The sequence below is a fragment of the Octodon degus genome, unplaced genomic scaffold (assembly GCF_000260255.1).
Source record: "Octodon degus isolate 3935 unplaced genomic scaffold, OctDeg1.0 scaffold00156, whole genome shotgun sequence".
Lineage (NCBI taxonomy): Eukaryota > Metazoa > Chordata > Mammalia > Rodentia > Octodontidae > Octodon > Octodon degus.
The window spans coordinates 5,984,338-5,998,320 of NW_004524732.1; the positions used below are offsets into that span (position 1 = coordinate 5,984,338).

The window sequence follows — 13,983 nt, forward strand, 5'->3', positions numbered from 1 at the left end:
AAAAAAAAAAAAGAACCCATAGAAGGGCAGATAAGCAAAGAGGAATATGTGGAACAGCTGAAGCCCTTCAAAAAGGGGGTCAGGAATGCCAGACCCAGAGGATGCTAAGCCTTAGAGGCAGAAAGACCCTTAGAGCTTATCTGCCCAGAGCAGCTTACTACTTCCTGCAGGATTCGAAAAGACACAGCCCCACTCTGTAGGGTAGCTAGCCCCATCTCTGTGGAAAGAAGTACGTTGGTCACACTGCACAGGCCCCATGCCAAGCACTGTGCCCATTCCCGTGTGACATTAACATTCAAGTTTATCTGCATTTTCACTGTGATGAAACTAAGGCTTGGGGAGGCTGGGCAACTTGCCAGAGGTCACAGGACATAAACACCAGTACCACCACACAGTAAAACTGTCATTCTGCTGAACAGCAAGGTCAGAGACTGTCCTAAAATGTGGGGGGAGCAGGGGGCAAGAGACATGGGCCATATCAGAACGAGACAGCCTCAAGCTTGGCGCTTGGTTCACTGTACACCTGGTGTGTGACTTTTGGCTTAACTCACTGAGCTTCGGTTTCCACATCCGTAGAACTTTAGGGACCTGGCAGTGTTGTCGCAGGAATTCCAGGTTGGCACAAAACATGCTTAGCGCAGAGTACATGTTTAATAAACAATTGTGTTTCTGTTTATTTTTATTCCAAAAGTGGAGACTTACAGCTAGTCTTTTTTCCATATGAGATCAATGCAGTCCATGAAGTCAGTCTCCAGAATGCATTAATTCGGCCTAGCCCTGAATTCACACATTACACATCTTTCCTACATTTAAAACTTCTTGATGAAGCAGGGAGTGAGGCTGAGGTTTCACCCTGTGCAGGTGTGAGAACCCAAGACCTGGAAGCATTAAGTGAATTGCCCAAGGTCTCACAATCAGATAACATTTTCTTCCTTTTTTGTTGGAATTAATGGGTAGATAGATGAGCAAGGTGAGTGCTGATTTCTGCAGGCTATTTGACAGAATCAGCCAGACCCTAAAATGAACGCAGAGGGCCGGCCAGATAGCTCAGCCGATTAAAGCACCTGCTTAGGCAGGTGTAGATCAACCCCCCCAGCCTGCTGTGTGGGACCTGCCCCGCCCCTGGGGTGCACTGAGACTGAATGAGACTGGGCGTGATAGTGCACTCCTGTAATCCCAGTGCTTGGGAGGCTGAAAAAGACGGAGGATCTCTATGAGTCCGATATATGTAGTGAGACCTTGAACTAAATACACTTAAAAAAACAACATAGAGAAGCAAGGGCTGAGTGAGATAGCTCAGCTAGTTGCCTTTTGCAATGGGTCAAACACCTGGATGCAAGGAGTGTTGGTAAATCAGAAACATCTGGGGTTCAATCCCCTGGCCTGATCTGCTGGCCCCGCCCCTGGGCATGCTGAGAATGCAGTTGACACTGGGCGTGGTGGCTCTTGGGAGGTTGTAAACAGGCGAATCACTATGAGTCTGATCTAGTAGTGAGACCCTAAACACCCTTCCCTAACAATACAAAAAACAAAACAAAACAATAAATCAAACATCTCCTCTAGCAAGTCTGGCATGCTGGGGTGTATTTGTCTGGAGGCTTGGCTGAGTATCCTGGGAGTTGTGCTTCATGTGTGGCTGACAGTGGGAAGTCCAGCCATGGGGACAGCGGGTAACGGACCAGGGCTCCTGTAGACCCCAAGGGGCTAGAAGTGGAGAGAAACTGGGTAAGGTTTCTGAGTTAGGATTGTGGTCAGGTTCTTTGTCCAGATTCAGAAAGCTAAGTCTACAAGCATAGCATGGTTCAAGAGGAGTTTGTGAAACCAGGTACAATGACCCATGACTATCATCAGGAGGCTAAGGCAGGAAGATTGGCCCAAGTTCAAGGCCAGCCTGGACTACCTATCAAGACCCTATCTCCAAACAAAACAAAACAAAAACTCCAACAACCTAATTCCTTCTGGATATAGTAATGAACCCCTGTCAGCCCAGCACTCTTAGAGGCTGAGATAGGAGTACCACAAGTTCAAGCCCAGCTGGGGTAACGTAGTAAGACTATCTCAAAAAGTAAAAAGGGCTGGGGACGTAGTTGAGTGCCAAAACCCTGGGTTTAATCCAGGGGATTGGTTCTGCAGGTGCACTGGGCACATTTCTCACATAGTTTGTGGCTGGCACTTTGAACACTGCAGACCTGGAGTGTGGCCAGATGGCAAGGAGTCCTTTTAGTGCCAACTATTCTTTGTTTCATTTGTTCATTCTATTTTTTTTGGAAAGCATCTTAGTGTAGTCCATGCTGGCCTTGAATTTGCAATCCCTCTGCCTCAACCTCCTGAGTGGTGGGATTACAGGTAGGTAGCACTGTGGCAAATTTTTTTTTTTTTTGAGACAGGGTCTCAGTATGCAGTTCAGCTCCGCCTTGAGTTTATTTTGTAGCCCAGGTTGGTCTTAGACTTGCAACAGTCCTCATATTCTGAGGTTACAGCTGTGTACCACCACGCCCAGCCTATTGTGTCCAATTTTTTTTTTTTTTTTTTTTTCTTTTCGGTATTGGTGATAGAACTTGGGACTTTTCACTTGCCAGGCAGTGCTGATGCCGTTGAGCTGCCTCCCCAGCCCAGCTGTGCCCATTTTTTTTTTTTTTTAAATGTATTTAGTACAGGGACTACAGAGTATCTCTACACAGATCTAATTTGTAGTGATCTTCCTGTTTTCAGCCTCCCAGGTTCTGGGATTTAGGCGAGCCACTATACCCACTCTTATGCCCAAATCTTATGAGAGGACATTTTCATTGGAGAGCAGAGCAGCATTGTCATTAAGGATTAAGCATGCGGGTGATTCATTTGATCTTCACTCGTGAAGTTATATTTGCTAGGTGTGCCCTACCACTGACTTCTGTCCCTAGCTCTATGTATTTTATTTTAATTTGAGGTGGGGAAGTATCTTCCTAAGTTGCCTTGGCTGACCTCAAACTTACAATCCTCTTGCCACAGCCTTGTGAGCAGGTTAGGGTTACAGGTGTGCGCTGCCATGCCCTACTAGCAAAGACCGTCCAGCAAGCAAAAACAGCCCAGCTAGCCTATATTTTGGTGTTGCTGTGTCATGCATAGTTGGCTTCACTGTCCCCTTGCTGCTGGGAATCAAGACTTTACCTTTTCCCAGTACTGTAATTAGGATTACAATTTATGGTTTTACCTACGGGCCAGACACTAGGTATTATTATTTTTATTTCTAAGGAAACCAACACTTAGAGCAATTTGCAGAAATAGATAGGTTATATATAGGCATTGAAAAGATGTCTGGCTTATATCAATATATGAGAAAAGCAAGTCACAGAACAGTATGTATGGTTTCTTATTTAGGGAGCACAGAGGCGGATTGTAACACTCGGGTAATTAGAAACAGTACTCAGGACTTCATATGATTTCTTTTGGTTCTCACAGTAACTCTGGGGAAGTGAATGCTTTGGCTAAATTGTCCAAGGTCACAGTCAATAAATAGCCAGGCTAGATTTTTTTTTGCTTTTTTTTTTTTTTTCCGGAACTGGGGATTGAACTGAGGCCCTTGCACTTGCCAGGGAAGCACTTATTCTACTGAGCCATCTCCCCAGCCCGCCAGGCTAGATTTTAATCCAGGTCTCTGCCCTTCTCTGTGTGCTGGGCTCCTTCCCACTGTGTGTGTGGCTCATAATGACTCCAGCTGCATTGTATTGCTTTCTTCTGGTCCTCTGGCACCTTGGAGGTCCCCAAATGTGTCACTTGGAGGTCCTTCACACCTGCCCAGTGTGGCAGATAGCCTCTGCTGGTAGGCATTGGGGTGGGGGGGGGTCACAGCTGCAGCTGTTGGGTGAACATGATTGGGGTGCAGTTCTGTAGATGGCAGCTGTGGGCCAGTACTGGTTTCTGTCATGGAAGCTAGCAAGGGACACAAAAAAGGGAGCTTGGGGGCTGGGGAGATAGCTCAACAACATAAGTTCCAGCCTTGCAGGTGCAAGGTTGATCTCTGTACCAAAAAACAAAGCAAAACAAAGATAAAAAGGGAGCCTGGGATAGTAGCTTCAGTTCTGCCTCTTTTCTTTCTTCTGTCTCTGCCAGAAGACAGCCTGGGCCTGAAACTCCCACCAAGGGAGGGAAGCCCTTTTCCTTTCTGCTGATTGCTTTGAATTTAAAAAAAAAAAAAAAAAAATTAAAAATCATTTATGTATTTATTTGGTACAAGGTCTTGCCACACAGGTTGGACTCATGGTGATCCACCTGTTTCAGCCTCAGCACTGGGATTACGGGCATGCACCATCATGCCCGGTTTCAGTGGCCGGCACAGTGTGCCCAGGGTTTTGGGGCCAGCATGCTATGTGGTACTGGGGATTGAACCTGGGTCCTTGCGCTTGCCAGGTAGGTGCTTAGACTGCCAAGCTATCTACCCCAGCCCCTGAATTCATTTTTGCTTTTCTGGTTACAGATACTTGTGGAGGTTGTCATCCACAGTTTAAAAGTAGCTAGTACACATCCCTTCCTGAAAATACCTCATTGCATAACAAAAAGGCAGAAGGCATGCTTTTTATGATCTAGTCTTGGAAGTCACACAGCATGGAGTCTCACATTCTGTTCCTTGGAAGTTAGTCAAGAAGTCCACACATTCAAGGCAAGGGGAGGCAGACACCACCTTCTTCTGTGTGTCTGGTGCTGGGGATCTCATGCTAGGCAGGTGCTCTGCCACTAAGCTACACTCCTAGACCTTTAGTTTTATTTTGAAACAAGAGCTTGCTAAGTTGTCTAGACTGGCCTTGAACGCTTGGCCCCTCACCCAGTCCAGGCACCACCTTTTGAAGAGATGAGAAGCCTAGGACTTTCCTCATTCCTCCACTTAGTCTACAGATCTCTGTTGTAACATATGCTGGGCGGTCCTGACAGAGATGAGTAAAGCTGAGGCGTCATCCTGGTGCTCCAGGAGCTTCAGGTATGGCTGGAGTGACAGCTGTCTGGGATGCGAGCTTTAACACACTCCCTTGTGTCCTCTGCCCCTCCCTGTGTGCACACCAGAGCTGATTACATCTGTGTCTGTCTGGCTCCTCTGGGATTGAGACACTGGGGGATTTCTATGGGTTGATACGACTTCCCTGATCAACCTTGACTTCTTCCATCTTTTGTGCTTTCCCATGCTGCAGGCTGTGCTCCTGTGGCCACTGTGTCATCCGTGCATCCATGAGGGTTCCCAAGACTGCAGTTACAGCATAACTCTTAAAGCTAATTCTGGGGCTGGGGAGATGGCTTAGTAGAATAAACGCTTCCCTGGCAAGTGCAAGGACCTGAGTAGTTCAGTTCCCCGTTCTGCAAAAAAAAAAAAAAAAAAAAGCTAATCCCTTGGTTTTTGTTTGTGTTTTTTGGGGGGTAGGTGGTGTTGAGACTAGTTCAAGCTGCCCTTGGACTCATGAGATTCATCCTATCCTAGCCTCCTAAGTGTTGAGATTACAGCTGTGTGCCCCCATACCCAGATTTTTTTTTTTTTTTTTTGGGTACTAGGGATTGAACTCAGGACCCTGTGCTTGCCAGGCAAGCGCTTATTCTACTCAGTTATCTCCCCGGGCCCCCAGATTTAAAAAAACAAACAAACAACAAAAACAAAACCATGCTGAGCTGTCCCTTGGGATGGATTTCCTAAGAACTCCATTGATGGTTGCTGTCTTTCTTTTACAGAAAGTCCTCAGTGTGCGGCAGTACCATGTGGCCTCAGTCCTGTGCCAACGGGCCAAGGTGGCCATGAGCCACTTTGAGCCTAATGAGTACATCCGCTATGACCTGCTAGAGAAGAACATTAACATTGTCCGCAAACGGTAAGGCTTTGGACGGGCACTAGCAGGACTGTTGAAAGATGCTGGGAGGCATAGGAGGCACTCGGTCGCAAGGTGAAGTATCCCTGTAGAGGAGAAAGGCATTCTGAATTATTGAGGGAACTGCTGCCTGTTTTCTAAGGACGATACTTGTCAGGAAACCTGGTGATCAGAGTCTAATAGAAGGACTTAGCTCGGTACTTTTCAGCACAGGCTGTTGAGCCTGGGCCTCCCCTCTGAGGGCCATCAGGACAGTGGCTGGAGACTCAGTTGTTTCCTGCTTAGCGTGAAGGCCAGAAGAGAGCACAGGAAACACACACAACACACACACACACAGAGGCAGCTTTTGAGCCTACCCTGTCCTTCATTTGGTGAAAGGGCAGCATCTTTGCTTACTACTCTGCACCAGGTGCTGGGCTCAATGCTGCTGCCAGAAGGATGCAGAGGGTTCTGCAGCAGGAGAAGGCTGAAGTATGGGGTCGCAGTGCCCGGTAGCCTCTGACACTGACACTGGTGAGAACTGTCCCAAGTGTACCCCCATGTGGCTGAGAACAGGCTCTGTAAGCTGTCCATGGCCACACAGTGAGAGTAGTGAGCCTCCTCTGTGTCTCAGTCCACTGCTCATATCCCACACCTGCTGTGTCTCTTGCCATTCTACTTCCTGTTTTCTGGTGTCTCTGCTTTAGTTTTTTTTTAATTTTTTTATTTATTCGTGTGTGTGTGTGTGTGTGTGTGTGTGTGTGTGGCCAGCTCAGCCCACCAGGGGGCGGGGCGGGCTGGCATGTGGTGCTGGGGGATTGAACCGCGGTCCCCGTGCTTTGCTAAGCTTGTTCTAAGTAGGTGCTTTAGACCACTGAGCCATCTCACCAGCCCCTCTGCTTTAGTTTTGAGGGTGGCAGCTGTCTTGCTCTCCCCTCTGACAGCCTCCTGCACAGCAGTAAGGACTTAGGAAGTGTTTGTCAGTGTGGTTGTGAAGGAGCAGGGTAGGTCTGGGCTTTTGTTTTCAGCAGCCCCTATAGTTTGTTGTCCCAACTCCTCCCCACTTTGAGGAAACAGAGAGCCAGATTGGAGAAGTGCCCTGTCTGAGGTTATATACCTGTAGGGTGCTGAGGCCCATGCCCAAGTTGGTTCCCTGGCTCCATCGCCCTGAAGTAGCTTCTAGCACTCTCATGGTCTTGTGTGTTAAAAGAACATTTGGGCTGCCATCCCCTTTGTCCCACTCCCAGCAACTCTGACTCTGGTGGCCTTGTCCACAGTGTGACTGTGACCTAGCAGAACTGGCATCGCCTAGGTGCCTGCTGGAATCAGCCCCTCAACCTCCACCCAGACCAGCTGAGTCAGAACCTCCATTTAACAAGATCGAAATATGAGAGAGGACCTGGGAGACAGCTCAGTGGTATAAGCGCCTGCCTGGGAAGTGCTAGGTCTTGAGTTCAATCCCTGGTATTAATTTAAAAAAAAAAAAAAAAGAAAAAAAGAAATATGAGGAACCAGTTTCCCAGCTGATTCTGAGGGAGAACAACCATCCACTGATGCAGGACCTTGGACCCATGTATTTTACTTATTCTTGGAATTCTCACCGTGGCTCAGTGAAAAAGTGTTGCCAAACCCCCTCTTCACTTCACTGTTCGCTGTGTGCAGAAGGGGAGCTAGTGCACAGTGTGCTTCCAGATTACTTGGCCAGAGAGTAGAAGCAGCTGCTTTGCTTTTTCCTCTAACCACTGGAAGCAAGAAACCCAGTAAGGCAACAGAAGGCTTTTAGGCCTTAATTTTATCTGTAAAACTAAGCAAAAAAATTTTTCCTTTTGCTTATTTTTTTCCCAGCCCTGCATTAACATGAGAAATTCATAACTTGAACATTTTCATGATGAGACATGTGTGGTTCCATTTTCATTGTTGCCATGAGGTGGGTGGTGTGGGGATGGGTGTTTTTATGACCTAGGGACATTTGGCAATGGCTGGAGACAGATTTGGTTGCCATAACTGGGGTGGGGCTCACTGTTGTCTGGTCAGTAGAGCAAGCAGTGCCACTAAATACCTGCAGTGCACAGGACAGCCCCACATCACTGGTCCAGAGTTGGAGGGTGACAGAGAGAAGGTAGGGGCAAGGTTGTTCTGTAGAGGCCCTTTTAGAAACAGGACCCTCGGGCCGGGAAGATGGCTCAGTAGAATAAGTGCTTGCCTGGCAAGCGCAAGGGTCTGAATTCAATCCCCGGTTCTGCAAAATAAATAAATAAATAAATAAATAAATAGAAAAAAGAAACGGGACCCTCTTCATGGCCATGGAAATAGCTCAGCGGTCTAAATGCTGGCTTGGCAAACCCAAGGACTGGATTCAATCCTCAGCACTGCATGCTGTGCTGGCCCTGCCTCCAAGCTGCAGAGTGAGACCCCGTACCAAATACATAAATGGGCTGGTGAGATAGCTCAGTGTACTAAGCACCTGCTTAGGCAAGCACAGGGACCAGGATTCAATCCCTGGCACCATGTGCCATGTTGGTCCCATCCCCTGGTACACCAAGCCAGCCACCAAGACTGGGCGTGGTGGTGCCTACCTGTAATTGCAGCTCTGGGAAGACTGAAAACAGGAGGATCACTACGAGTCTGAGCTGCATAGTGAGACCCTGTACCAAATACATTTTTTTTTCCCCTAGAACTGGGGATTGAACTCAGATCTTTGTGTTTGCCAGGCAAGCATTTACCAAATACATTAAAGGTGGGGGGGCTGGTGAGATGGCTCAGTGGTCTAAAGCGCCCACTTAGAACAAGCTTAGCAAAGCACAGGGACTGCGGTTCAATCCCCCAGCACCACATGCCAGCCAGCCCTGCCCCCTGGTGGACTGAGCTGGCCACACATGCACACACACACATAAATAAATAAACTTTAAAAAAAAAGGCAGGGAGGTAGCTTAGTAGAATAAGAGCTTGCTTAGCAAGCGCAGGGTCCTGAGTTCAATGCCTGGTACCGCAAACAATAACAAAACAATGCTGTGTCTATGACACATGGGGTCTGGTTCTGTCTTTGGACCTGGGTCTCTGTCCCCAGGGCCACAGGGGAACCAGGGCCAACAAAAGACCAATTTAGCCTGTCTCAGCTCATTCTCAGTTTATTCTCAGCTTTGCTTGTGATCCCCAGGCTCTGACACCCATTAGGCATTTCTTTTAAGGACCTTGGTTTGTAAGCCTGGGTGCTATTTTCATCTCCCCTGGGCCTAGAAGCGGGGGTGGGGGGTGGGGCGGGGGTTGGGGGACGGGGGTGTGGAGGGGTGGAAGGGAGTGGCGTGAGCTGTGTGCTGCACTGGATGAGTCATTGGCTGTCGCCTGGGGATGCTGGACCTCGGGCTCTTACTATTTTTTTGCAGGGCTCTCATGACAGCAGAATTCAGAGATTCTGAGTTGCCAGTGGACCTGTGTTTGTTGCAGAGCCAGTGCCCTAGGGAACTCTTGCTTTCAAGTGTGAGGGGTTGGGACCCAGGCTGGAAAAAAAGAGTCTGTATCTTTCCCAGAGTCGTAATGGCAGTGCCAGCATTGATCATTAAGCACTTACCATGTGCTAGGCCCTCTCTCCTCAGGTATTGACAGTAGATGTTGACATATGTGAAGGGCACAAACACTGCTCCTTTGCTTGCTTTTTCTGTTGAGCTTTGCACACAGAACTTTCTGACCTGCAGGCAAGTCATTTAACTTCTCCTTGCCTTGTTTCCTTATCTGCATCTGAGTTATATGTCAAAGTGCTTAGAACAGTGATGGTGAACCTTTTAGAGCTTTCAATAACAAACAGCTTGCTGTGGCACGTATACCATAGCTTTGCCACCACAGGCTTAGGAAATGCTGACCTGAAAGTGAGTACTCTGGTAACACCAATGTGTAGTGACAGGAAGTCAATTGAAGGTGGCGTGGAAGCAAGGTAGGAGGGATTATTATCAAAAGGCAGGAGGAAACTTTTGGGAGGAAGTAAATATGTTCAATATCTTGATTGTGGCACTTGTTTCACACGTGTAAACTGGCAAAACTTAATTAAATGCTTTTAAAATATCTGATCTAAGGCAGTGGAGATAGCTCAGTAGAATAAGTGCTTGCCTAGCAAGCGCAAGGGCCTGAGTTCAATCCCTGATTAAAAAAAAAAACAAAAAAAACACTCTTCCTAAAATATCTGATCTAAGTGTGGTGGTGCAGGCCTGTAATCCCGGGGCTCTGTGAGGCTGAGGCTGGAGGATTGTGAGTTTGAGCCCTGTGTGGTGGATAGCTAACTGGTGGGCAACTTCTTACACCCAGCTGAATTAAATTAGAGTGGTGCTGCGTGTAGGAGGCCCACCTGAGGGTTGTTGCCAACAGCATAAAGGCAGGACAGGAGAAGCTGCCCAAACGCTGTTAGGAATGCTGTTGGAGTTGTTGGAAGCTGCTGGTTCTCTTGGGCTGTTCTGCTGGAGGACCTTGTCGTGCTGGCATTCCTGATGGACTTTGGTGGTGCTCTGGTCCTCATTTTGCATCAGTTCCTGGCTCCAGAGGGAAGATGGTGCACTGCTCAGCCTCATGAAGCTTGTCACATTGGCTTCCCTGATGGGGACTCGGCTTTCCTCATCACTGGAGGAGCTCAGGATCTCCCTGTTGCTGAGCATGGCTGTGGTACCTTTGGGGGCGCCCCGGTGCTTACCTTGAGCGTTGCTTCCTGGCTCCAGTGCAGATCCCTCAGCCTGCTAGCACAGATCTTCATCCCGCTGGCACAGACTTCCCAGCGTCCACCACTGACCTTCGGGCCTTTCCAGCACACATCTACGAAGCAGTCCTGCATGAGATGTGTTGTGGGCGCCAGGCCTCCAGTTGGACTGGTAGGAGACATGAGTTCTAGGTCCTCAGCTAGATTGTTTAGTATTTAGTGTGTGGGTAGATTTCCTGCACTTATAGTATGTGATTCTTAGGTGATTCACCATAAAATGCTACTATAAAATGTGTCCTATATTATTTTATTCACCTTGCACAAACTCCAAACCATGACACCCTGCCAGGGCAACTTAGTGATTTAGCAGGACCCTGTCTCAAAGTAAAAAAGATGCTGGTGATGAAGCCCAGGGCCACTCAGCATGATAGGCACGTGTTCTACCACTGGATCACATTCAGCCCCACATGTATCCTTTAAGTATGTGCAGTCTAGGTGGTGGTACATGCCTGATGCCTGTAATCCCACAAGAGGATTGCTTCAAGGCAACCATGGGCTACATAATGCGTTCAGGACCAGCTTAAACCTATCTCACAAACCAAAAAATAAAAGCAGTCCATTGTGTGCCAGTTATACTTTAATAAAGCTGTTTATGGGCTGGGGATATACCTCAGTAGAATAAGCACTTGCCTGGCAAGTGCAGGGTCCTGAATTCAATCCCTGGTACCGGAAAAATAAATAAATAAAGCTGTTTATGATGGAAGCACTAAGTACTGCTTATTACCTGCTGGCATCAAGTGCTGCACTTTAGAGACAGGTGCTCCCTGAAGGCATCACTGTCTGGTCCCCCAAAGGTCTATGACAGGGTTAGGCTGGGGTCTTGGGCTGAGGATGAAGTCCTGCTGTTTCCCAGGACATCAGCTTTAGCCTAAGATTTCTGGATGTTGGGAGCAGAACAAGGGCCCTGGAGTAGCAGCTTTGTGATGTGTGCAGCCGCAGGGCATCCCGGGGAACTGGGTTTAAGGGAGGGGACAGCTGAGTCCTGAAGAGGCTGTACTTCCACATGGGCTGGGCATGGACTGTCTCGTTGGCCCTAATGAGGCAGAGATGGTGAGCCACTGGGAGAATGGGATCTGGGGGGGGAGAGGACAAGTGAGAGGTGGGGGCATGGCCCAGCTTCTGTACTTGGCAAAGAAGGCCACACGTGCAGGAGTGAGAGCTCCTGGGCTTGTGGGGAGACTGGAATCACAGCAGCCAGCCTGCAGCAAGTGGAGTGGGGATTTGGGGAGGCAGGTGGGGCAGGGTGGGGCAAATGGTTGCTGCCATAGCCCTGTGTCTAGCCATGGTGAGACTCCAGCTGGGAACTGGAGCTGTTACTGTCTCTCTGCTGAGTCTTTGGTGCATGTGTGCCTGTCTATGTCTCTGTGGTACTAGGGATTAAGTCCAGGAAGTGCTGAGCTATATCCTCAGCACTTTATTATCTATTTACTTATTTTGTTATTTTTGAGACAGTCTTACTCTACAGTTCAGATTGGCCTCAAACTTGAAGTGCTGGGATTATAGGCATGCACCACCCACCCAGCTGGTTATTTTATTAAATGACGAGCACACATAGCCTGGTGTGACGGCACATGCTTCCATCCCAGCGCTGGGGAGGCAGAGGCAGAGGCAGAGGCAGAGGCAGAGGCAGAGGCAGAGGCAGGAGGATCACAAGTTTGGGGCCAGCGTGGACTACAAATGAGAATCTCTTTAAAAAAAAAAAAAAACCAAGAATATAATGAATGCTCAGTGTGGTGGTGCGCGTCTGTAATCTCAGCACTCAGGAGGCTGAGGCAGGAGTATCACTGGGAGTTTGAGGCCAGCCTGGGCTACAGAGTGAGTTCAAGTCCAGCCTGAACTGCATAATAAAATCCTGTGTCAAAACAAAAAAGCCGCTCCCTGCCCTTGATTCTCTCCATATGTTTAGAGTTAATAAAGGCTTCCCTTCCCTCTTAAAAAAAAAAAAGCCAAAAATACAATGAACATTAATGATGAGCTACCTACTTGATAGGTACTCATTAGATAAGTGATCAATTTTATGGAAAAGCAAATATCATTTAAGGAAAAAAAAATCTCTTGTGATTTGTCATTCATTGTTCATTAAGTCATTTTGGAGCACCTAATAAGTACCACCAGGTCGAGTACCATGTGCTTTAGGTCACAGGGCATAGGACCGATTGCCACCCAAGTGGAACTCGGGATTCCTTGAACAGCCTGCCTACCCTGCCCATGGTCAGGGCACCCCGCGCCCCGAGAGGGAGCAGCTGCGGGCAGGCAGGGCTTATGCAGCTGGCCCGGTCCTGCTGTCCTCTTTCCCTTAGACTGAACCGACCGCTGACCCTCTCGGAAAAGATAGTGTATGGACACCTGGATGACCCAGCCAACCAGGAGATCGAGCGGGGCAAAACCTACCTGCGGCTGCGGCCCGACCGTGTGGCCATGCAGGACGCCACGGCCCAGATGGCCATGCTGCAGTTCATCAGCAGTGGGCTGCCCAAGGTGGCTGTGCCATCCACCATCCACTGTGACCATCTCATTGAAGCCCAGCTTGGGGGTGAAAAGGACCTGCGTCGGGCCAAGGTGAGCCGCAGGTGTGTGTGTGTGTGTGTGTGTGTGTGTGAGACTGTGTGTGTGGCATGGTGATGGGTAGAAGCTTCCCTCTACCAATAGGGGTGTTGCCTCCAATCCCCCCCCCCAACTGGGGATTGCACTCAGGCCTTTGCGCTTTAGGGAAGTGCTTATTCTACTGAGCCATCTCCCCAGCCCCATGCCTCCAATTTCTAATGGGCTCTTTTGTGGTTTGGTGTGGGTTCTAGGGCTTAAACACTAGGTAGTCTCTTTACCCTGAACTCCACCCCAGCCCTAAGATTTAGTCTTGTTTTTGCCTTTTTTTCCCTTCCCTGCCTGCTTTCCTTCTAAGATACTGACAGTGAAACATAGGACTTTGCAGTGCTAGGAAGCACTCTCCTACTGAGCTGAGCTCCAGCTTATTGTGTTGTGTTGTGTTGTGTTGTGTTGTGTTATGTACCAGAAGTCAACCTTAGGGCCTTGTGCATGCCAGGCAGACATTGTGCCACTGAGCTATATCCCTAGCTATTTTATTTATTTTTTTGGGACAGAATTTCACTATGTAGTTCAGGCTAGTCTTGAACTACTGTGTAGTCCAGGCTAGTCTAGAACTCACAGTGATCCTTTTGCCTTAGCCTTCCGGGTGCTGGGATTATAGGCGTGTGCCACAATACCCAGTTTGGCTCTTTATTTTTTAAGACAGAATCTTAACAAGTTGCTTAGGCTTCTGAGTAGCTAGGATTAAAGGCCCATGTCACCACAAGTGGCAAGTTTTTATCTTTTTTTTTTTCTTCTGGTGGAACCGGGGATTGAACTCAGGCTCTTGTGCTTGCCAGGCAAGCACTTATTCCACTGAGCCATCTCCCAGCCCCTATCTTTTTGTTTTTTGTTTCTTTT

The 13,983-nt window shown here is 48.3% G+C and overlaps 1 protein-coding gene across 1 annotated transcript in view; it reads left to right on the forward strand.

Annotated features, from left to right (window-relative positions):
* The window catches only part of Aco2 (aconitase 2), a 49,718-nt gene that overhangs the window by 15,174 nt on the left and 20,561 nt on the right, over positions 1-13,983 (forward strand). The window contains exons 2-3 of the mRNA XM_004642571.2: positions 5,689-5,825; positions 12,840-13,098. Coding sequence (XP_004642628.1) covers positions 5,689-5,825; positions 12,840-13,098 — 396 coding nt within the window. The remainder of the gene's footprint in view (positions 1-5,688; positions 5,826-12,839; positions 13,099-13,983) is intronic.